Consider the following 22,714-nt stretch of genomic DNA (forward strand, 5'->3'; position numbering starts at 1 on the left):
GCCTTCCCACCTCTCCTCTCCATTCTGCTTTGCCCATCACAGCACTTTCTCCTTCACCTGGTAGCTATGAAAGCAGATTATCACAGCTCTTGGTGGTTCATTTGCCTTTGGCTTGGTCCGGAGTGACCGGTAAACCCTATCCAGCTCATGGAGGGAGGGGTCCTTCTCCTTAGCCAACAACTTGGCGAACATCTCCGCAAAGTACTCCGTCTACTTCGGGCCCTCAGCCCCTCGGGCATTCCCACAATCCGCAGATTCTGCTACCATGACCTGTTCTCCAGGTTCTCCACTTTGGCTCTCAGCCCTTTATTATTCTCCTCCACCTTCCGCAGCTCCTTTCCATTGAGGTGAACTGATCGCTGTGCCGCGACAATGCCTCCACCACCCCCTTCAACACCTCTCCTTGCTCCCGCACCACCATTGACCTCTTCCCAAGAGCCTCCTTAACGGGACCAGTGTATCATCCACCCACTGTTTAAGCAACGACATCATCTCCTTCCCATGCTGCTCAAAATGCTTGGCGAACTGCTGCTCAAACCCCACTGCCATCACTCAGCCAGTGTGCCAACCGTAATGGGTGCAACCCCACTCGGCGAGCTTGCTCCCGCCACCTTACCACCAACAGAACTCCGCACCGAACTGACCGAACCCGAGCTCTCAGGCGGACTATCGCTCGCTCCTTTTCATCCCATATTCTTTCGTTGGGCTTTTGAAATCCTTTAGTTACCACAACTCTCCTGGAGATTAATCATATAAAATTTCCCCCCAAATCTGGGTGAAAAAGGCCAAAAAGTGAAAGCTCTAGCAGAAGCCACCCAATGTGTGACCTCCACCTACAGGTCGGCACCGGAAGTCCTCTCTCGTTAACTTTCAATGCTTTCTATTGCCCTTCTTGTGTTTGATCGGGTATCCACCAAAACTCGCTTTCACAGACTGAAAGTTCATCGACCTGAAAAGCAAACGCTTTTCCCTCAACAGATGCTGCCTGAAAAGCAAACGCTTTTCCCTCAACAGATGCTGCCTGACCTGTTGAGTACTTCCAGCATTTTCTGTTTCTGTGTCAGATTTCCGGCATCCACAGTATTTTGTTTTTGTCAAACCGTTTTCTTGCCTGAAGGGTAAATGCCAGTACTGGCCGGTTGGGTCCAATGGCCTGTAACCACATCTTGTGTAGTTTCGGGTTGTCCCCACAAAACACTTTCACGAGCACAGGCGTCACAACTTTATTCAGAGATCGGCAGAATCTCAGTGTTATTTTTCCAAACAGGCCAAGTTTAGATAGAATCTCACAGCCATGGAATGACAGAGAGGACTAAAAGGAAGAGGGGAAATATTTTTTTCATTATTCATTCTCGGGATGTGGGCGTCACTGGCAAAGTTGACACTCATTGCTCATCCCTAATTTCCCTCGAGAAAGTGGCTGAAGCCTCCACAGTCTGCGTGATGTGGGTACACCTACAGTGCTGGAAGGGTGTCCAGGACTTCTTACTAGCAACAGCAAAGGAAACGGCAATATATTTCCAAATTGGAGGGAGATTTACAAATGGTGATGCCCCCAAGCCCTCGTCCTTTATAGGTCACAGGTTTTGGTGGTGCTGTGGGAGAAGTCTCGGTGACTTGCTATGGTGCATTTTTGTACAGACGTTATACAGTGCAGCCACAATAGCCGGAGGGGACGTCTAAGCTCTTAACAAATATGAAGCAAAGAAACTGCTTCAAGATGTCTCACCTCTCATTTGCATTGTAAAACCCGGAATCAAATGCTTGGCTTCCTGGGTTAGACTCCATGAATGTTTCAACAATTCCAGCAGAAATATCAAACAGCCACTGTTGGAAAATAACATGAAGTAATCCATCTGGAATGAAGACATATTTTAGTTATTTATGTTTTTTGCCTCAACAGACGCATGTTGGCAAAATATGCTAACGTGACAACATTTTGTCCCGATATAATATGAGCCAGATTCTACTGCATTTTCTGCTACTGAACACGTACCTGTACTCACTCTCCTATGCAGGTCGCTGTGATCGATATCGATAGGATCCCGGCTCCAACTGCAAACTCTATCAGCAAAGCATCCAATTATTCTGTGGCGCAACCTACTAACTCCCATTGTGGCCTTGTAAGGTAAGTGTAAACTCACTAGACCTACCAATAGATCAAATGCTTGTTCCGGAACCGACAAAAATCAAAAGGAAATTTTTGCAAATATTGGCGGGAAAATTCAGTGCAGAAAGTTAATATTAGGCTGCGAGGATGGTTCTTAAAGGAGGTTCACATTTTGAGTTTTACAATCGAGGAAGGAAAGTCGATGAGGGTCGGCCCCATCACCCATTTGAAAACATAGGCCCGTCCCTTCCGTGCCCGATAAAGGTCAATGCTGGGTAATCCACTGCTATTGAGGGCCGCAAAGGCTTTGGAAGTTCTGGGGAGCAGATTTTCAGCTGGATTTCTAGAAGTGGATCCATGGGAGCTGTGGCTGCTGCAGCCCCCCGCCCCCCCCTCCCCCCACTCTTACACCCATCATCCCCTCCATCCACATCCCCAGCACTGAACACCACTTCCATCCATCACCCGAACTCTGAATACCCCCTCTACCGTCATCCCCATAAGACCATGAGATATTTGATGGGTCAGTCGGCCCACCGGGTCTGCTCTGCCATTTGATTATGGCTGATATGTGTCTCATCCCCATTCTCCTGCCTTCTCCCCGTAAGCCCAGATCCCCTTATTAATCAAGAGCCTATCTATCTCTGCTTCAAAGAGACACAGATACTTGACCTCCATAGTCTTCTACAGCAATGAGTTCCACAGATTCACCACCTTCCGGCTGAATAAATTCCTTCTCATCTCTGATTTAAAGAATCATCTTTTCAGTTTGAGGCTGTGCCCTTGGGTTCTATTTCTCCTACTAGTGGAAACATCCTCCACGTCCACTCTATACAGGCCCGCGGTATCCTGTAAGTTTCAATGATATCTACCCTCATCCTTCTAAACTCCATCGAGTACAGACCCAGAATCCTCAACCTCTCCTCATATTACAGCCAGGATCATTCGTGTCAACCTCCTCTGGGCCTCCTCCAAGCCCAGCACATCCTTCCTTAGATACAGGGCACAAAACCGCACACAGTATTCCAAATGAGGTCTGACCCGAGCCTCATACAACCTCAGCAGTACATCCCAGCTCTTATATTCTAGCCCTCTTGAAATTAATGCCAACATTGGATTTGCCTTCCTAACAACCAACTGAACCTGCATGTTAAGCTTAAGAGAATCTTGAACTAGGACTCCTAAGACACTCTGTGCTTCTGATTTCCGAAGCCTTTCCCATTTAGAAAATAGACTATACCTCTATTTATTCTACCGAAGTGCATAACCTCACACATTTCCATCTGTCACTTCTTTGTCCACTCTCCTATCCTGTCCATGTCCTTCTGTAGCCTCCCTGCTTCCTCAACATTCTACATATCTTTGTATCATCTGTGAACTTAGCCAACAGTGCTCTCAGTTCCTTCTCCCAGATCGTTAATGTGTATCGTGAATATGTGGTCCCAGCACAGTCCCCTGAGGCACACCACTAGTCTCCAGCTGCCATCCTGAAAAAGATCCCTTTATTCTCATTCTCTGCCTTCTGCCAGTCAACCAATCCTCTATCCATGCCAGCACCTTGCCCCAATACCATGTGCTCTCATCTTATTTAGCAACCTCCTGTATGGCACCTTGTCAAAGGCCTTCCAGAAATCCAAATGGATCACGTTTACTGGTTCTCCTTTGTCTATCTTCCTTGTTATCTCCTCAAAGAATTCAAACAGATTTGTCAGGCATGACCTCCCCTTGATGAAGCCGTGCCGACACAGTCCTATTTTATCATGCACTTCATTCTTAATAATGGACTCTAAAATCTTACAAACGACCAAAGTCAGGCTAACTGGCCTGTAATTTCCGCCCTCCCCTTCTTAAACAAGGATGTTACATTAGCCACTTTCCAGTCCTCTGGGACCCTCCCTGACTCCAGTGATTCCTGAAAGACAACCAACAGTGACACACAATCTCCTTCAGACCCTGTGGTGTAGTTCATCCAGTCCGGGTGATTTATTCACCTTCAGACCTTTCAGTTTTTCCAGCACCTTCTCCTTAGTAATGGCCACTATACTCACCTCTGCCCCCTGACTCTCTTGTGGTTCTGGTATGGCACGGTGAAGACTGATGCAAAGTACCTCTTCAGTTCCTCTGCCAATTCTTTGTTCCCCATTACTACTGCTCCATATTCATGGAACACCGCTTGAACACCCCCTCCACCCGTCAATCCAACACTGAACACCCCCTCCACCTGTCACCCTCAACACACCTCCCCCCCTCCCCCTTGCACCTCAACACTGTTCACTTCTCCCCCTCATACCCGCAGCACTGATCAGCCCACACTTATTACCCTCATCACTATCTATCCCCTCCCCCCCTGCACTGCTTATCCCCACCGCACATGCTTGTCACTCCTCCTCTGGCACTGTTCATCGCCACTCCACCTCACACCTCTGCTCTGGTCAGCTTACACTTCTGCTGGGAACTCTATCATGTTAGATGTTTTAGTTGCTGTGATATGATGAGTCTAAAGTTTCGTTCCTTTTTCACAAACACACATTTATTTCATTCCAACAGCCTTTGCACAAAACTCTAACTATACATCACCGGACAGAGGCCACCTGAAGCCCCTTTACATATCAGTGTCAATTAATGGATACTTAACATAAACGAGACAACTAATTGCAATGTCTCTTAACCCATTACTTAACAGTCTCCACTTCCTTGGAGAAAAAAAAAATTAGGTAAAAACAAAATTTCAAGAAACTCAAAACACACACATGATTTCCACCCCTTTTTTGGGGGACGAGAAAGAAGAAAAAAAACAGTCACAGAAACAAGCGCCCTTCATTAACAATATCCAAAGCTTTCTGTGAACTCGCCCCTCTTTTCGTAAAACAGTCTGACAGTTGATAGCGACTGTCGACCCATTTAATTTTTTGTTATTTCCCCTCTGCCCAACAGCTGCTTCAAACTTGCGATGTCTATCCGTAACCTCTTTTCATTGACACTTTTTGTAGAGTGCACATTTTCCCACATGGATTTATTGTCAATGTGACAGTCAATAGGTATATTACCCAAATCCCCTAATCCCAAAATTACTGTCAATATCATACTTATATAAAAGGCCATATCCACCGCCTCTACAAGGCTTAACGCCTCAGCAGCCAAAGTGCTTTTTACCACTCTCCTTATTTTCTTTGTTTCCCACACACGCAGGGCAACATTTACCATTATTCCCCAAAAGGAAAATTATAAAACCTCCTGTGCTTGAAACCCCATCACATAAATTTGCGTAGGACGCATCACTATAAACTATGAGTTTCAAGTGCCTAAGGTCACCTAAAACCAGGAACTTCAAAACACACTCCTGCATTTTTAGTTTGGCCAATGCTTTATTTGCTCTTATTATGTCTTCCACTTTGGGATCATTCATTTTTGTACTCAACTCTAAGACATCAAAACTCACGTCCGGTCTAGTCTGTCTACCTAACCAGTTCAGTTGCCCAATTAAACTTCGCAGTTGCTCTTTTTCTATCTTTGAAACCATTGCATCTTTTTGTGAAACTCGGCCACGACTAATTGCTATTGGGCTGATGCTTTCCAAATAAGATTGCTGACTAAAAGTTGCCCCTAACTTCGTCTGTCCAATTTCCAGTCCAATATATTTAAATGCACCGGAAGCCTGACTTCCAACCCTGAATTCTTTCCTCAAACCAGAGATTACAATAGCTTCAAAATCACTAGTCCCACCCCACAAAAAATCATCGACATGCATCATAAAAATGGCAGAAGGATTTCCTTTATAGTGCCAGTAAAACATTGCAGGATCTGCTTTCAACTGGCAACAGCCTAACTTTAACAAAACTGACCTTACCGAAAAATACCAGACTCTAAATGCATCATTTAATCCAAATGCACATTTGTTCAACTTCCAGAGTACCCCTTCTGTGTTAGCTGCTTCTTTAGGAGGACGGAGAAAAATGTCTCTCTGGAGCTGATTCCCCTGCAAAAAGGCAGCTTTTATATCTATAGATTTGCATTCCCATGCCTTTGTGGCTAATAGAGCCGGGAAGACCTTTAAAATAACCTTTCCTGCTGTAGGTGAATCTACCCTTAAATCCTGATCTTCTAAGTTTTCTTCAAATCCCCTTGCCACAAGCCTGGCCTTTGCCTTATAAGTTCCATCCGGAAGAACCTTTTCCGTGTGTGGTAGTATGCATTAGGGGTCATGTGAGACTGTGAAGCCGTGATGTCATTGGCTGACAGATCCCGGGTCCTGGTTGGCTGTTGATCTCTAGCTCTGCCCTGAAGGCGGAGTATAAGAACCAGAAGTTCTCCCCGCAGCTTCAGTCTGTTGCTGAACTGCGGGAAACAAGTCACGCTTAATAAAGCCTCATCGACTTCATCTCTATTCGTCTCTCGTGAGTCATTGTGCGCTACAATTTATTAAGCGTGCTTAAAGGACTATGGAGCTCAGGATCGTCCTGGAATGCCTGAGGATCAGCCCCCACGCAGTGAACTCAGCAGCAATTTTTAAACACTGGCAGACTTGTTTCGAAGGCTACCTCCGAACGGCCCCCGGCCGGATCACAGAAGACCAGAAACTGCAGGTCCTGCATTCGAGGGTAAGCCCGGAAATTTTCCCTCTCATAGAAGACGCAGAGGATTTCCAGACGGCGTTCGCAGCACTAAAGAGCGTCCACGTTCGCCCAGTGAACCAGGTCTACGCACGCTACCAACTCGCAACGAGACGGCAAAGTCCCGGAGAATCGCTAGATGAATTCAACGCCGCGCTGCTAATTTTGGGACGGGCCTGCAGCTGCCCGCCAGGAAACACGGCTGAACACACGGACATGTTAATTCGCGATGCGTTTGTGGCAGGTATGAACTCTCCCCAAATCCGCCAAAGACTTTTGGAAAAAGAGTCGCTAGGACTCTCAGAGGCACGGGCCCTCGCAGCCTCCCTAGATGTGGCCGTGCAAAACGCCCGCGCGTACGGCCCCGACCGCGCGGCAGCCCCTTGGGCTCCGTGGACCCCCGTCGCGACAACCCCCCCCCCCCCCCCCCCACAGGCTTGCGCGGTTAAAGTGCCAGATCATCCCGGGGGGGCCCGCTGCTATTTCTGCGGCCAGGCGAAACACCCCCGGCAGCGCTGCCCGGCCCGCGCAGCGATTTGCAAGAGCTGTGGCAAAAAGGGCCATTTCGCGGCTGTGTGCCGGTCCCGGGGGGTCGCCGCTGTCCCCAGAGAAGAAAGAGTCCAGCGCATCCCAAACGCTCCCCAACCCCCCCCCCCAGCGCCCCATGTGCGACCCGCAGGCCACCGGCCACCACGAGGGGAGGATGGGTGCCGCCATCTTGTGACCCCCCAGCCAAGTGCGATGCATGGGGGCGGCCATTTTGTCCACCCCCGCCACCATCTTGGGACCCCCCCAGCCATGTGCGATGCATGGGGGTGGCCATTTTGTTCACCCCCGCCGCCATCTTGGACGACAACAATGGACCCCAGCATCGACGGCTCCACGGGGTTCGAAGAAGACGCTGAGACACTGCGACCACATCTGGCCTCGGTGACGCTGGACCAAGCACGGCCCCGGACGCTCCAGACGACGACAACAACGGTGCTGATCAACGGACACGAGACACCATGCCTGATCGACTCCGGGAGCACAGAAAGCTTCATCCACCCCGACACGGTAACACGCTGTTTTTTGACCATCCGTCCCAGTACGCAAAAGATTTCCCTAGCTGCAGGATCCCACTCCGTACAGATCAAAGGGTTCTGCACAGTGACCCTAACGGTGCAAGGGAGGGAGTTTAAAAACTACAGGCTCTCCGTCCTTCCCCAACTCTGCGCGCCCACATTACTGGGATTAGACTTCCAGTGCAACCTGCAGAGCCTAACATTCCAATTCGGCGGCCCAATACCCCCACTCACTATCTGCGGCCTCGCAACCCTCAAAGTTGAACCCCCATCCTTGTTTGCAAACCTCACCCCGGATTGCAAACCCGTCGCCACTAGGAGCAGACGGTACAGCGCCCAAGACCGGACATTTATTCGGTCCGAAGTCCAGCGGTTGCTGAAGGAAGGCATAATCCAGGCCAGCAATAGTCCCTGGAGAGCACAGGTGGTAGTAGTAAAGACAGGGGAGAAGCAAAGGATGGTCATAGACTATAGCCAGACCATCAACAGGTACAGACAGCTAGATGCGTACCTTCTTCCCCGCATATCCGACATGGTCAATCGGATTGCCCAATACAAGGTCTTCTCCACCGTGGACCTCAAGTCCGCCTACCACCAGCTCCCCATCCGCCCAAGTGACCGCAAGTACACAGCGTTCGAGGCAGACGGGCGACTGTACCACTTCCGAAGGGTCCCATTTGGCGTCACAAATTTGGTCTCGGTCTTCCAACGGGAGATGGACCAAATGGTTGATCAACACGGGTTGCAGGCCATGTTCCCGTATCTCGACAACGTAACCATCTGCGGCCACGATCAGCAGGACCACGACGCCAACCTCCAAAAATTCCTCCAGACCGCTAAAGCCTTGAACCTCACATACAACGAGGACAAGTGCGTGTTTAGCACTAATCGGCTAGCCATCTTGGGATACGTAGTGCGCAATGGGATAATAGGCCCCGACCCCGAACGCATGCGCCCCCTCATGGAATTTCCCCTCCCCCACTGCTCCAAAGCCCTGAAACACTGCCTGGGGTTCTTTTCATATTACGCCCAGTGGGTCCCCCAGTACGCAGACAAGGCCCGCCCCCTAATACAGACCACTACCTTCCCCCTGTCGACAGAGGCTCGCCAGGCCTTCAGCCGCATCAAAGCGGATATCGCAAAGGCCATGATGCGCGCCATCGACGAGTCCCTCCCCTTCCAGGTCGAGAGCGACGCCTCCGATGTAGCTCTAGCGGCCACCCTTAACCAAGCGGGCAGACCCGTGGCCTTTATCTCCCGAACCCTCCACGCCTCAGAAATCCGCCACTCCTCAGTGGAAAAGGAAGCCCAAGCCATAGTGGAAGCTGTGCGACATTGGAGGCATTACCTGGCCGGCAGGAGATTCACTCTCCTCACTGACCAACGGTCGGTAGCTTTCATGTTCGATAATGCACAGCGGGGCAAAATTAAAAATGACAAGATCTTAAGGTGGAGGATCGAGCTCTCCACCTTCAACTACGAGATCTTGTACCGTCCCGGAAAGCTGAACGAGCCGTCCGATGCCCTATCCCGCGGCACATGTGCCAACGCACAAATAAACCGTCTCCAAACCCTCCACGAGGACCTCTGCCACCCGGGGGTCACTCGGTTCTATCATTTTATAAAGTCCCGCAACCTCCCCTACTCCGTGGAGGAGGTCCGTACAGTCACCAGGAACTGCCACATCTGCGCAGAGTGCAAACCGCACTTTCAGGCCGGATAGAGCGCACCTGATCAAGACTTCCCGTCCCTTTGAACGCCTCAGTCTGGATTTCAAAGGGCCCCTCCCCTCCACCGACCGCAACACATACTTCCTGAACGTGGTGGACGAGTACTCTCGTTTCCCTTTCGCCATCCCCTGCCCCGACATGACAGCGGCCACAGTTATTAAAGCCCTTAACACCACATTCACACTGTTCGGTTGCCCCGCATATATCCATAGCGACAGGGGGTCCTCCTTCATGAGTGACGAGCTGCGCCAGTTCCTGCTCAGCAAGGGTATAGCCTCGAGCAGGACGACCAGCTACAACCCCCGGGGGAACGGGCAAGTAGAGAGGGATAACGGCACGGTCTGGAAGACCGTCCTACTGGCCCTACGGTCCAGGGATCTCCCAGTTTCACGGTGGCAGGAGGTCCTCCCGGACGCTCTCCACTCCATCCGGTCGCTGCTGTGTACTACCACTAATCAAACGCCCCATGAGCGCCTCCTTGTCTTCCCCAGGAAGTCCTCCTCTGGAACATCGCTGCCGACCTGGCTGGTGGCCCCAGGACCCATCTTGCTCCGGAAACATGTGCGGGCGCACAAGTCGGACCCGTTGGTCGAGAGGGTTCACCTCCTCCACGCGAACCCGCAGTACGCCTACGTGGTGTACCCCGACGGCCGACAGGACACGGTCTCCCTGCAAGACCTGGCGCCCGCCGGCAACACGCACACCCCCCCGACACCAATCACCCCCTCCCTGCCACCGGCGCACCCCGCGACCGCCCCCTTCCCGGGAGGATCGGTCCTCCTCCCATGTCCGACCAGGAGTGAAGCAGAAGCAGACACCGTAAAGCTCCCGGAGACGACAACGCTGGAACAAGCACCTGCACCACCACCGGGCTGAGGCGATCGACAAGGAAGACCAGACCGCCCGCTCGACTCGTGGCATCGGTGTAACACAAGAATGTTGTGGACTTTAACGAGAATGTTTTTTTCTTCTTACGAATATTGTAAATAGTTCACAAACCCTGTACATAGCCCAGTGTAGGGCAAAGTGTAGGGCACTGTAATGACATGCAAAAAAAAGTTTTTCCTCCCAGGACCAGCCTTGTAAACCCCTACCACCATGCGAAGCACCACCCCGCCGGGTTCATTTTTAACAAGGGGTGAATGTGGTAGTATGCATTAGGGGTCATGTGGGACTGTGAAGCCGTGATGCCATTGGCTGACAGATCCCGGGTCCTGGTTGGCTGTTGATCTCTAGCTCCGCCCTGAAGACGGAGTATAAGAACCAGAAGTTCTCCCCGCAGCTCCAGTCTGTTGCTGAACTGCGGGGAACAAGTCACGCTTAATAAAGCCTCATCGGCTTCATCTCTATTCGTCTCTCGTGAGTCATTGTGCGCTACACCGTGCAAATCCATCTGTGGGATAGAGCTCTTTGTCCCCTATCCGATACTTCCATGTATACCCCAAATTCACTCCAACTATGCAATTCTTGCTGTTTAGCTTCTTTGATAAGTTTTTCATCTAATTTATTTGAAGCCACCAAAATCTCACATGCATGTGGGCTTCTACTCCTATTAGTATTCATAGTCTTACTCATGTTCCGAGATCTTGATAAACTACGTCCCCTCTCCCGCCTGGTATCTCGTTCTGTACTGCTACTGCTTGATCTTTCCCTTCTGCTGTGGGATGTCCTTTCAATAGTTCTCGACCTTTTCCTGCGGACCTGTTCACTATCCGATGTACTATCTGAACTGGCACTGCGTTTCTGTGCCCTCCATTTTTGAACTTCATTTTCCCAATCCATTGTCTTGACTTCTTCCCCTGAATGCTGTACATTCAACCAATGTTTATACTTTCCAGTGGCCTTCCCTGCTCTACTAATATCCATTGCATCCTTCCATTGACTAGACCCTTCAGGCAAGTATGTCACTTTTGTACCAACTTTTGGCAGTTGCCCTTTTGGAAAAATGGCCTGTTCTAATTCATCAGGAGTGTTGTGTTCCTCCACAGAAACCCTGTCTATATCAGTTAATTGGTCCTCATAGTTCTGTAACCCATGCGTACCAGATGACTCTGGTTCCTCGTCATATCTGTCTGCTCTGTCTAAATTTGAAAATTTGTAATCTGTACCCATTATCCTTGATGAATGTACCCTAACAGTTTGATTACCATGTTGCAAAATAATTGTTTTGCCATCTATGCCTATGATCTTCCCTGGGCCTTTCCATTCATTATAATTGTCTCTCTTTTTTTAAAAAATATATTTTATTCAAAATGTTTGGCCAACCATGACAGTACATTGTGTATCCTTTACACAGTAATATAACAATATAAATAACAATGGCCAGTTTTAAACAAGAAATAAATAATATATAAACAACATCGAAATTAAAAAAACAAAACTAAGTGGCAACTGCCTTGTCCCAAATAAATACTCTCCAAAAATACAATTTAGCAGTCCAATATACAATTACCTATAACAACAACCTATACATATTTTACATATACACTAACATCCCTGAGAGTCCTTCTGGTCCCCGCCCCCCCCCCCCCCCCCCCTGGGTTGCTGCTGCTGTCTTCTTCTTTTCCATTCCCTCTATCTTTCTGTGAGGTATTCGACGAACGGTTGCCACCGCCTGGTGAACCCTTGAGCCGATCCCTTTAGGACGAACTTAATCCGTTCCAGCTTTATAAACCCTGCCATGTCATTTATCCAGGTCTCCACCCCCGGGGGCTTGGCTTTCTTCCACATCAACAGTATCCTGCGCCGGGCTACTAGGGACGCAAAGGCCAAAACGTCAGCCTCTTTCGCCTCCTGCACTCCCGGCTCCTCTGCAACCCCGAATATAGCCAACCCCTGGGACACAATCCTCTATCCTCATTGCCATTACCTTGGCCAGAATCTTAGCGTCTACATTCAGGAGGGAAATAGGCCTATAGGACCCGCATTGCAGCGGGTCTTTTTCTTTCTTTAGGAGAAGCGATATCGTTGCCTCTGACATAGTCGGGGGCAGCTGTCCCCTTTCCTTCGCCTCATTAAAGGTTCTCATCAGTAGCGGGGCGAGCAAGTCCACGTATTTCCTGTAAAATTCAACTGGGAATCCATCCGGTCCCGGAGCCTTCCCCGCCTGCATGCTCCTAATTCCTTTCACTACTTCCTCCATTGCGATCTGTGCTCCCAGTCCCACCCTCTCCTGCTCCTCCACCTTAGGAAATTCCAGCTGGTCCAGAAAACACATCATTCTCTCCTTCCCATCCGGGGGCTGAGCTTCATATAATCTTTCACAGAATGCCTTGAACACTCCATTCACTCTCTCCGCTCCCCGCTCCATCTCTCCCTCCTCATCCCTCACTCCCCCTATTTCCCTCGCTGCTCCCCTTTTCCTCAATTGGTGGGCCAGCAACCTGCTCGCCTTCTCCCCATATTCGTATTGTACACCCTGTGCCTTCCTCCACTGTGCCTCTGCAGCACCCGTAGTCAGCAAATCAAATTCTACGTGTAGCCTTTGCCTTTCCCTGTACAGTCCCTCCTCCGGTGCCTCCGCATATTGCCTGTCCACCCTCAGAAGTTCTTGCAGCAACCGCTCCCGTTCCCTACTCTCCTGCTTTCCTTTATGTGCCCTGATTGATATCAGCTCCCCTCTAACCACTGCCTTCAGCGCCTCCCAGACCACTCCAACCTGGACCTCCCCATTATCATTGAGTTCCAAGTACTTTTCAATACACCCCCTCACCCTTAGACACACCCCCTCATCCGACATTAGTCCCATGTCCATTCTCCAGGGTGGACGTCGTTCTTTTTCCTCCATTATCTCCAAGTCCACCCAATGTGGAGTGTGATCCGAAATAGCTATGGCCGTATACTCCGTCCCCCTCACCTTCGGGATCAGCGCCCTTCCCAAAACAAAAAAGTCTATTCGCGAATAAACTTTGTGGACATAGGAGAAAAACGAAAACTCCTTACTCCTAGGTCTACTAAATCTCCATGGGTCTACTCCTCCCATCTGCTCCATAAAGTCTTTAAGCACCTTGGCTGCTGCCGGCCTCCTTCCAGTCCTGGACCTCGATCTGTCCAGCCCTGGTTCCAGCACCGTGTTAAAATCTCCACCCATTACCAACTTCCCCACCTCTAGGTCCGGGATACGTCCTAACATGCGCCTCATAAAGTTGGCATCATCCCAGTTCGGGGCATATACGTTCACTAAGACCACCGCCTCCCCCTGTAATTTGCCACTCACCATCACGTATCTGCCCCCGCTATCCGCCACTATGGTCTTGGCCTCAAACATTACCCGCTTCCCCACTAATACAGCCACCCCCCTGTTTTTCGCATCCAGCCCCGAATGAAACACCTGCCCCACCCAGCCTTTGCGTAGTCTAACCTGGTCTATCAGTTTCAAATGCGTCTCCTGTAACATAACCACATCTGCCTTAAGTTTCTTTAGGTGTGCGAGTACCCGTGCCCTCTTTATCGGCCCGTTCAGCCCTCTCACATTCCACGTGATCAGCCGGGTTGGGGGGCTCTTTACACCCCCCCTTGTCGATTAGCCATCCCCTTTTACCCAGCTCCTCACCCGGTTCCCACGCAGCTGTGACCCCCCAGGCGGTGCCCCCCCGCCCACCCCACCCCATACCAGCTCCCCCTTCTCCCCAGCAGCAGCAACCCAGTAAATCCCCCCGCTAGATCCCCCACTAGCGTAGTTACACCCCCCATGTTGCTCCCAGAAGTCAGCATACTCTGGCCGACCTCGGCTTCCCCCCGTGACCTCGGCTCGCACCGTGCGACGCCCCCTCCTTCCTGCTTCCCTATTCCCGCCATAATTATCGTAGCGCGGGAACAAAGCCCGCGCTTCCCTTTTGGCCCCACCCCCAATGGCCAACGCCCCCAACTCCTCCACCTCCCTTCCTCCCTCCCCCACAACCTGTGGAAGAGAGAAAAGTTACCGGGTCGCAGGATTAACAACATAAAAATCCTCTCTCCCCCCTTTTCCCCCCCCTCTTCGCCCCCATATTCGCCCCACCACTTTGTCTCGACCGTTCTTTTTTAATAACCCACTCATTCCAATTTCTCTTCAACAATAAATGTCCATGCCTCATCCGCCGTCTCAAAGTAGTGGTGCTTCCCTTCATATGTGACCCACAGTCTTGCCGGCTGCAGCATTCCAAATTTGATCTTCTTTTCATGAAGCACCGCCTTGGCCCGATTAAAGCTCGCCCTCCTTCTCGCCACCTCCGCACTCCAGTCTTGATATACGTGGATCACCGCGTTCTCCCATCTACTGCTCCGAGTTTTCTTTGCCCATCTTAAGACCATCTCTCTGTCCTTAAAATGGAGGAATCTCACCACTATGGCTCGAGGAATTTCTCCAGCCCTCGGTCTTCGCGCCATAACTTGATAGGCTCCCTCCACCTCCAGCGGACCCGTCGGGGCCTCCGATCCCATCAACGAGTGCAGTATCCTGCTCACATATGCCCCGACGTCCGCCCCTTCTGCACCTTCAGGAAGACCAAGAATCCTTAAATTCTTCCTCCTCGCATTATTCTCCAGCACCTCCAGCCTTTCCACACATCGTTTATGGTGTGCCTCGTGCATCTCCGTCTTCACCACAAGGCCCTGTACGTCGTCCTCGTTCCCGGCAACCTTTGCCTTCACGACCCGAAGCTCCCGCTCCTGGGTCTTTTGCTCATCTTTTAGCCCTTCAATCGCCTGTAATATCGGGGCCAACAGCTCCTTCTTCATCTCCTTTTTTTTTTAAGAATATTTTATTGAAAATTTTTGGTCAACCATCACAGTATATTGTGTATCCTTTACACAATAATATAACAGTATAAATAACAATGACCTGTTTTATAAACAAAGAATAAATAATATATAACAAAAACGAAAACTAAAACTAAATGGCAACTGCCTTGTCTCAGATAAACACTCTCTAAAAATATGGTTTAACAATCCAATATACAATTATTTCTAGCAACGACCTATACATATTATACATATATATTAATAACCCTGAGACTCCTTCTGGTTCCTCCCCCCCCCTCCCCCCTGGGCTGCTGCTGCTGCCTTCTTCTTTTCCATTCCCTCGATCTTTCTGTGAGGTATTCGACGAACGGTTGCCACCGCCTGGTGAACCCTTGAGCCGATCCCTTTAGGACGAACTTAATCCGTTCCAGCTTTATAAACCCTGCCATGTCATTTATCCAGGTCTCCACCCCCGGGGGCTTGGCTTCCTTCCACATCAACAGTATCCTGCGCCGGGCTACTAGGGACGCAAAGGCCAAAATATCGGCCTCTCTCGCCTCCTGCACTCCCGGCTCTTGTGCAACCCCAAATATAGCCAACCCCCAGCTTGGTTCGACCTGGACCCCCACTACTTTCGAAAGCACCTTTGTCACCCCCACCCAGAACCCCTGTAGTGCCGGACATGACCAGAACATGTGGGTGTGATTCGCTGGGCTTCTCGAGCATCTCGCACACCTATCCTCTACCCCAAAAAATTTACTGAGCCGTGCTCCAGTCATATGCGCCCTGTGTAACACCTTAAATTGTATCAGGCTTAGCCTGGCACACGAGGACGATGAGTTAACCCTACTTAGGGCATCAGCCCGCAGCCCCTCCTCAATCTCCTCCCCCAGCTCTTCTTCCCATTTCCCTTTCAGCTCATCTACCATAATCTCCCCCTCGTCCCTCATTTCCCTATATATGTCTGATACCTTACCGTCCCCCACCCATGACTTTGAGATTACTCTGTCCTGCACCTCATGCGTCGGGAGCTGCGGGAATTCCCTCACCTGCTGCCTCGCAAAAGCCCTCAGCTGCATATACCGGAATGCATTCCCTTGGGGCAACCCGTATTTCTCGGTCAGCGCTCCCAGACTTGCGAACTTCCCATCCACAAACAGATCTTTCAGTTGCGTTACTCCTGCTCTTTGCCATATTCCAAATCCCCCATCCATTCTCCCCGGGGCAAACCGATGGTTGTTTCTTATCGGGGACCCCACCAAGGCTCCCGTCTTTTCCCTATGCCGTCTCCACTGTCCCCAAATTTTCAAAGTCGCCACCACCACCGGGCTTGTGGTGTATTTCTTCGGTGAGAACGGCAATGGGGCCGTCACCATAGCTTGTAGGCTAGTCCCCCTACAGGACGCCCTCTCCAATCTCTTCCACGCCGCTCCCTCCTCTTCCCCCATCCACTTACTCACCATTGAGATATTGGCGGCCCAGTAGTACTCACTTAGGCTCGGTAGTGCCAGCCCCCCCCTATCCCTACTACGCTGTAAGAATCCCTTCCTCACTCTCGGGGTCTTCCCGGCCCACACAAAACTCATGATACTCTTTTCGATCCTTTTGAAAAAAGCCTTCGTGATCACCGGGAGGCACTGAAACACAAAGAGGAATCTCGGGAGGACTACCATTTTAACTGCCTGCACCCTCCCTGCCAGTGACAGGGAGACCATGTCCCATCTCTTGAAGTCCTCCTCCATTTGTTCCACCAATCGCGTTAAATTTAACCTATGCAATGTACCCCAATTCTTGGCTATCTGGATCCCCAAGTAACAAAAGTCCCTTGTTACCTTCCTCAGCGGAAAGTCCTCTATTTCTCTGCTCTGCTCCCCTGGATGCACCACAAACAACTCACTTTTCCCCATGTTCAGTTTATATCCTGAGAATTCTCCAAACTCCCGAAGTGTCCGCATTATCTCTGGCATCCCCTCCGCCGGGTCCGCTACATATAACAACAAATCATCCGCATACAGAGATACCCGGTGTTCTTCTCCTCCTCTAAGTACTCCACTCCACTTCTTGGCACCCCTCAATGCTATCGCCAGTGCAAACAGTAATGGGGACAGAGGGCATCCCTGCCTTGTCCCTCTATGGAGCCGAAAGTATGCAGATCCCCGTCCATTCGTGACCACACTCGCCACTGGGGCCCTATACAACAGCTGCACCCATCCAACATACTCATCTCCAAAACCAAATCTCCTCAGCACCTCCCACAAATAATCCCACTCCACTCTATCAAATGCTTTCTCGGCATCCATCGCCACCACTATCTCCGCTTCCCCCTCTGGTGGGGGCATCATCATTACCCCTAGCAGCCTCCGTATATTCGTATTCAGCTGTCTCCCCTTCACAAACCCAGTTTGGTCCTCATGGACCATCCTCGGGACACAATCCTCTATCCTCATTGCCATTACCTTGGCCAGAATCTACATTTAGGAGGGAAATAGGTCTATAGGACCCGCATTGCAGCGGGTCCTTTTCCTTCTTTAGGAGAAGCGATATCGTTGCCTCAGACATAGTCGGGGGCAGCTGTCCCCTTTCCTTTGCCTCATTAAAGGTCCTCATCAGTAGCGGGGCGAGCAAGTCCACATATTTCCTGTAAAATTCAACTGGGAATCCATCCGGTCCCGGAGCCTTCCCCGCCTGCATGCTCCTAATTCCTTTCACTACTTCCTCTATTTCAATCTGTGCTCCCAGTCCCACCCTTTCCTGCTCCTCCACCTTGGGAAATTCCAGCCGGTCCAGAAAGCCCATCATTCTCTCCCTCCCATCTGGGGGTTGAGCTTCGTATAATTTTTTATAAAATGCCTTGAACACTCCATTCACTCTCTCCGCTCCCCGCTCCATCTCTCCTTCCTCATCCCTCACTCCCCCTATTTCCCTCGCTGCTCCCCTTTTCCTCAATTGGTGGGCCAGCAACCTGCTCGCCTTCTCCCCATATTCGTACTGTACACCCTGTGCCTTCCTCCACTGTGCCTCTGCAGTACCCGTTGTCAGCAAGTCAAATTCTACGTGTAGCCTTTGCCATTCCCTGTACAGTCCCTCCTCCGGTGCCTCCGCATATTGCCTGTCCACCCTCAGACGTTCTTGCAGCAACCGCTCCCGTTCCCTACTCTCCTGCTTTCCTTTATGTGCCCTTATTGATATCAGCTCCCCTCTAACCACTGCCTTCAGCGCCTCCCAGACCACTCCCACCTGGACCTCCCCATTGTCATTGAGTTCCAAGTGCTTTTCAATGCACCCCCTCACCCTTAGACACACCCCCTCATCTGCCATTAGTCCCATGTCCATTCTCCAGGGTGGGCGCCCTTCTGTTTCCTCCCCTATCTCTAAGTCCACCCAATGTGGAGCGTGATCCGAAATGGCTATAGCCGTATACTCCGTTCGCCTCACCTTCGGGATCAACGCCCTTCCCAAAACAAAAAAGTCTATTCGCGAATAGACTTTGTGGACATAGGAGAAAAACGAGAACTACTTACTCCTAGGTCTGCTAAATCTCCACGGGTCTACTCCTCCCATCTGCTCCATAAAATCATTAAGCACCTTGGCTGCTGCCGGCCTCCTTCCAGTCCTGGACCTCGACCTGTCCAGCCCTGGTTCCAACACCGTATTTAAATCTCCCCCCATTACCAACTTTCCCACCTCTAGGTCCGGGATGCGTCCTAGCATACGCCTCATAAAATTGCATCATCCCAGTTCGGGGCATATACGTTTACCAAAACCACCGTCTCCCCCTGTAGTTTGCCACTCACCATCACGTATCTGCCCCCGCTATCCGCCACTATAGTCTTTGCCTCAAACATTACCCGCTTCCCCACTAATATAGCCACCCCCCTGTTTTTCGCCCCGAATGGAACACCTGCCCCACCCAACCTTTGCGTAGTCTCACCTGGTCTATCAGTTTCAAATGCGTTTCCTGTAACATAACCACGTCTGCCTTAAGTTTCTTAAGGTGTGCGAGTACCTGTGCCCTCTTTATCGGCCCGTTCAGCCCTCTCACGTTCCACGTGATCAGCCGGGTTGGGGGGCTTTTAACCCCCCCCCCCATGTCGATTAGCCATCCCCTTTTTCCAGCTCCTCACCCGGTTCCCACGCAGCTGCGTCCCCCCCAGGCGGTGCCCCCCCCGCCCATCCCACCCCATACCAGCTCCCCCCTCTCCCCAGCAGCAGCAGCCCAATAATTCCCCCCCTCCCACCCCCCCCGCTAGATCCCCCACTAGCGTAGTTACACCCCCCATGTTGCTCCCAGAAGTCAGCAAACTCTGGCCGACCTTGGCTTCCCCCCGTGACCTCGGCTCGCACTGTGCGATGCCCCCTCCTTCCTGCTTCCCTATTCCCGCCATGATTATCATAGCGCGGGAACCGAGCCCGCGCTTCCCCCTTGGCCCCGCCCCCAATGGCCAACGCCCCATCTCTTCCACCTCCTTTCCTCCCCCCACCACCTTTTGTGGAAGAGAGAAAAGTTACCACATCGCAGGATTAATAACATAAAACTCCTCTTTCCCCCCTTCTTCGCCCCCCATACTCGCCCCACCACTTTGTTTCAAACGTTCTTTTTTTTAATAACCCGCTCATTCCAATTTTTCTTCCACGATAAAAGTCCACGCCTCATCCGCCGTCTCAAAGTAGTGGTGCCTCCCTTGATATGTGACCCACAGTCTTGCCGGTTGCAGCATTCCGAATTTTATCTTCTTTTTGTGAAGCACCTCCTTGGCCCGATTAAAGCTCGCCCTCCTTCTCGCCACCTCCACACTCCAGTCTTGGTATACGCGGATCACCGCGTTCTCCCACTTACTGCTCCGAGTTTTCTTTGCCCATCTAAGGACCATCTCTCTGTCCTTAAAACGGAGGAATCTCACCACTATGGCTCTAGGAATTTCTCCTGCTCTCGGTCCTCGCGCCATCACTCGGTATGCTCCCTCCACCTCCAACGGACCCGCCGGGGCCTCCGCTCCCATTAACGGGTGCAGCATCGTGCTCACATATGCCCCGACGTCCGCTCCCTCCGCACCTTCAGGAAGGCCAAGAATCCTTAGGTTGTTCCTCCTCGCGTTGTTCTCCAGAGCCTCCAGCCTTTCCACACATCGTTTATGGTGTGCCTCGTGCATCTCCATCTTCACCACCAGGCCCTGTATGTCGTCCTCATTCTCGGCAGCCTTTGCCTTCACGACCCGAAGCTCCCGCTCCTGGGTCTTTTGCTCCTCCTTTAGCCCTTCGATCGCCTGTAATATCGGGGCCAACAGCTCCTTCTTCATTTCCTTTTTGAGTTCTTCCACGCAGCGTTTCAAAAACTCGTGTTGTTCAGGGCCCCATATTAAACTGCCACCTTCCGACGCCATCTTGGTTTTTGCTTGCCTTCCTTGCCGCTGCTCTAAAGGATCCACCGCAATCCGGCCACCTTCCTCTCCTTTTTCCATCCGTATCCAGGGGGGATTCCCTTCTGGTTCACCGCACAGTACTTTTAGCCGTTAAAATTGCCGTTGGGGCTCTTATTAAGAGCCCAAAAGTCCGTTACACCGGGAGCTGCCGAAACGTGCGACTCAGCTGGTCATCGCCGCACCCGGAAGTCCTTCATCTCCTTTTTAAGCTCTTCCACGCAGCGTTTCAAAAACTTGTGTTGTTCAGGGCCCCATATTAAACTGCCACCTTCCGACGCCATCTTGGTTTTTGCTTGCCTTCCTTGCCGCTGCTCTAAAGGATCCACCGCAATCCGGCCACTTTCCTCTCCTTTTTCCATCCGTATCCAGGGGGGATTCCCTTCTGGTTTACCGCACAGTGCTTTTAGCCGTTAAAATTGCCGTTGGGGCTCTTATTGAGAGCCCAAAAGTCCGTTCCGCCTTGAGCTGCCGAAACGTGCGACTTAGCTGGTCATCGCCGCACCCGGAAGCCAGAATTGTCTCTCTTATAGTATACCATGCCTCCTTGCTGAAAAACGGCATCTGATGGCCGTACGTTATGTCTTAAAGCTCTGCGAATTCTTTCAGAGACTTCTGCTTCCAAAAAAGCTTTTTACTGCTATGTAATGCATTTAAATGTTCAGCAAAACCAGAGCTAATTGTAGTCCCCTCCCAAGCTGGAGGCTGGTCATCAAAAATGGACAGAATTTTAGGATTTCTACCAAACACTAATTGATAAGGACTATAGTCCCCAACCATCTGCAATGAATTCTTTGCATGTACCGCCCATGCTAAAGCTGAATTTAGCCTGCAATTTGGTCGATCTGCCAAAATTTTCCAGAGCATGTCATCGACGACAGCATGATTTCTTTCACAGACACCATTACTAAATGGGCTTTCTGTAGCCGTATTGATAACTCTGATATTCATGTTTTCACACATACCCCTAAACTCATCATTAGCAAATTCTCCCCCATTGTCCGTAAGGAATTTTGCCGGTGGACCCATTCCTGTCCCTATCCATTTTTCCACGATTTGATTCAGAATTACTCTCTTTTCTTTACTTCGTGCAATCGTTGATTGACTAAATCTGGTTGCTAAATCTACAAAATGCAAAATAAATATATTATTTGCTTTATCCCAGATCTTAAGGTCCATGGCAACAATGTCGTTAAAATCCCTGGCCAAAGGTAGGGTTACTATCGGTTGTGCTGGTGTCCTTCTGTACTTCCTACAAACTTCACAGCGGTGACTAACCTGTTCTATCAGTTTAGTATAGTCATCATCCCTTACCCCTGCATCCTTTAATAAAATTTTCAGCCTCCGAGGAGACGGATGTGCAAATTGCCTATGTAGTTTTAATACCACAAGCTTTTTATCAGCTAAAGTCCCATTTTCAACTGCCATTAACACATCCTTAACCACTCTACTTGAAATATTATTTGTCAGTAATGGAATACAATAGTGTCCTGACTGTGTAAATTGTAAGTCCACCGCCTTTCCAAAAACTGTTGCCTTATCCTGTTCCACATCCAGTTTCATGTGTGCTTTCTTCATCGACGGTCTGCTCAGAAGCAAAGGTATCTCACTTGATACAACATCCGTGAGAATGAAATGATTCACTCCGGCAATATTGCAAGGGATCACCACTCTTTTCAGCGACTTCAGAGTATTATCATCCGCAAACCTGAAACTTGTGGAACTTTCAAATTCCTTAACCTTGTTACGATTTTCAGCATTCAAAGAGTCCAGGTAACATGTTAACCAGTCAATTCCACACACAGTAGATGTGCAGCCACTGTCCAATACAGCACAGTTGAAGGATTCTGCAACCAACACCCTCATTACCGGCGTAAAACTGCTTGTCAATAGGACAATGCCTTCTTTCTGGTCACTATCTTTTTCCTCTTCTGACTCTTCCGTGTCATGTGTCGTTTCAAACACTCTATCATAACGAGTTGGACAGTTGAAAGCATAATGGTATTGAGAGTCACGTCGAAAACATCGATTTATCATGCCCCGTGCATTTCTGGGGTTCATC

The 22,714-nt window shown here is 50.4% G+C and overlaps 1 protein-coding gene across 3 annotated transcripts in view; it reads left to right on the plus strand.

Moving 5' to 3' along the window:
- The window catches only part of LOC140426599 (uncharacterized), a 68,906-nt gene that overhangs the window by 16,559 nt on the left and 29,633 nt on the right, over positions 1-22,714 (plus strand). For all 3 annotated transcript variants that reach the window (XM_072511560.1, XM_072511558.1, XM_072511559.1), the window contains exon 2: positions 2,019-2,128. In XM_072511560.1, coding sequence (XP_072367661.1) covers positions 2,019-2,128 — 110 coding nt within the window. The remainder of the gene's footprint in view (positions 1-2,018; positions 2,129-22,714) is intronic.

This window comes from Scyliorhinus torazame, chromosome 7, assembly GCF_047496885.1.
Source record: "Scyliorhinus torazame isolate Kashiwa2021f chromosome 7, sScyTor2.1, whole genome shotgun sequence".
In the NCBI taxonomy this organism is placed as follows: Eukaryota; Metazoa; Chordata; class Chondrichthyes; order Carcharhiniformes; family Scyliorhinidae; genus Scyliorhinus; species Scyliorhinus torazame.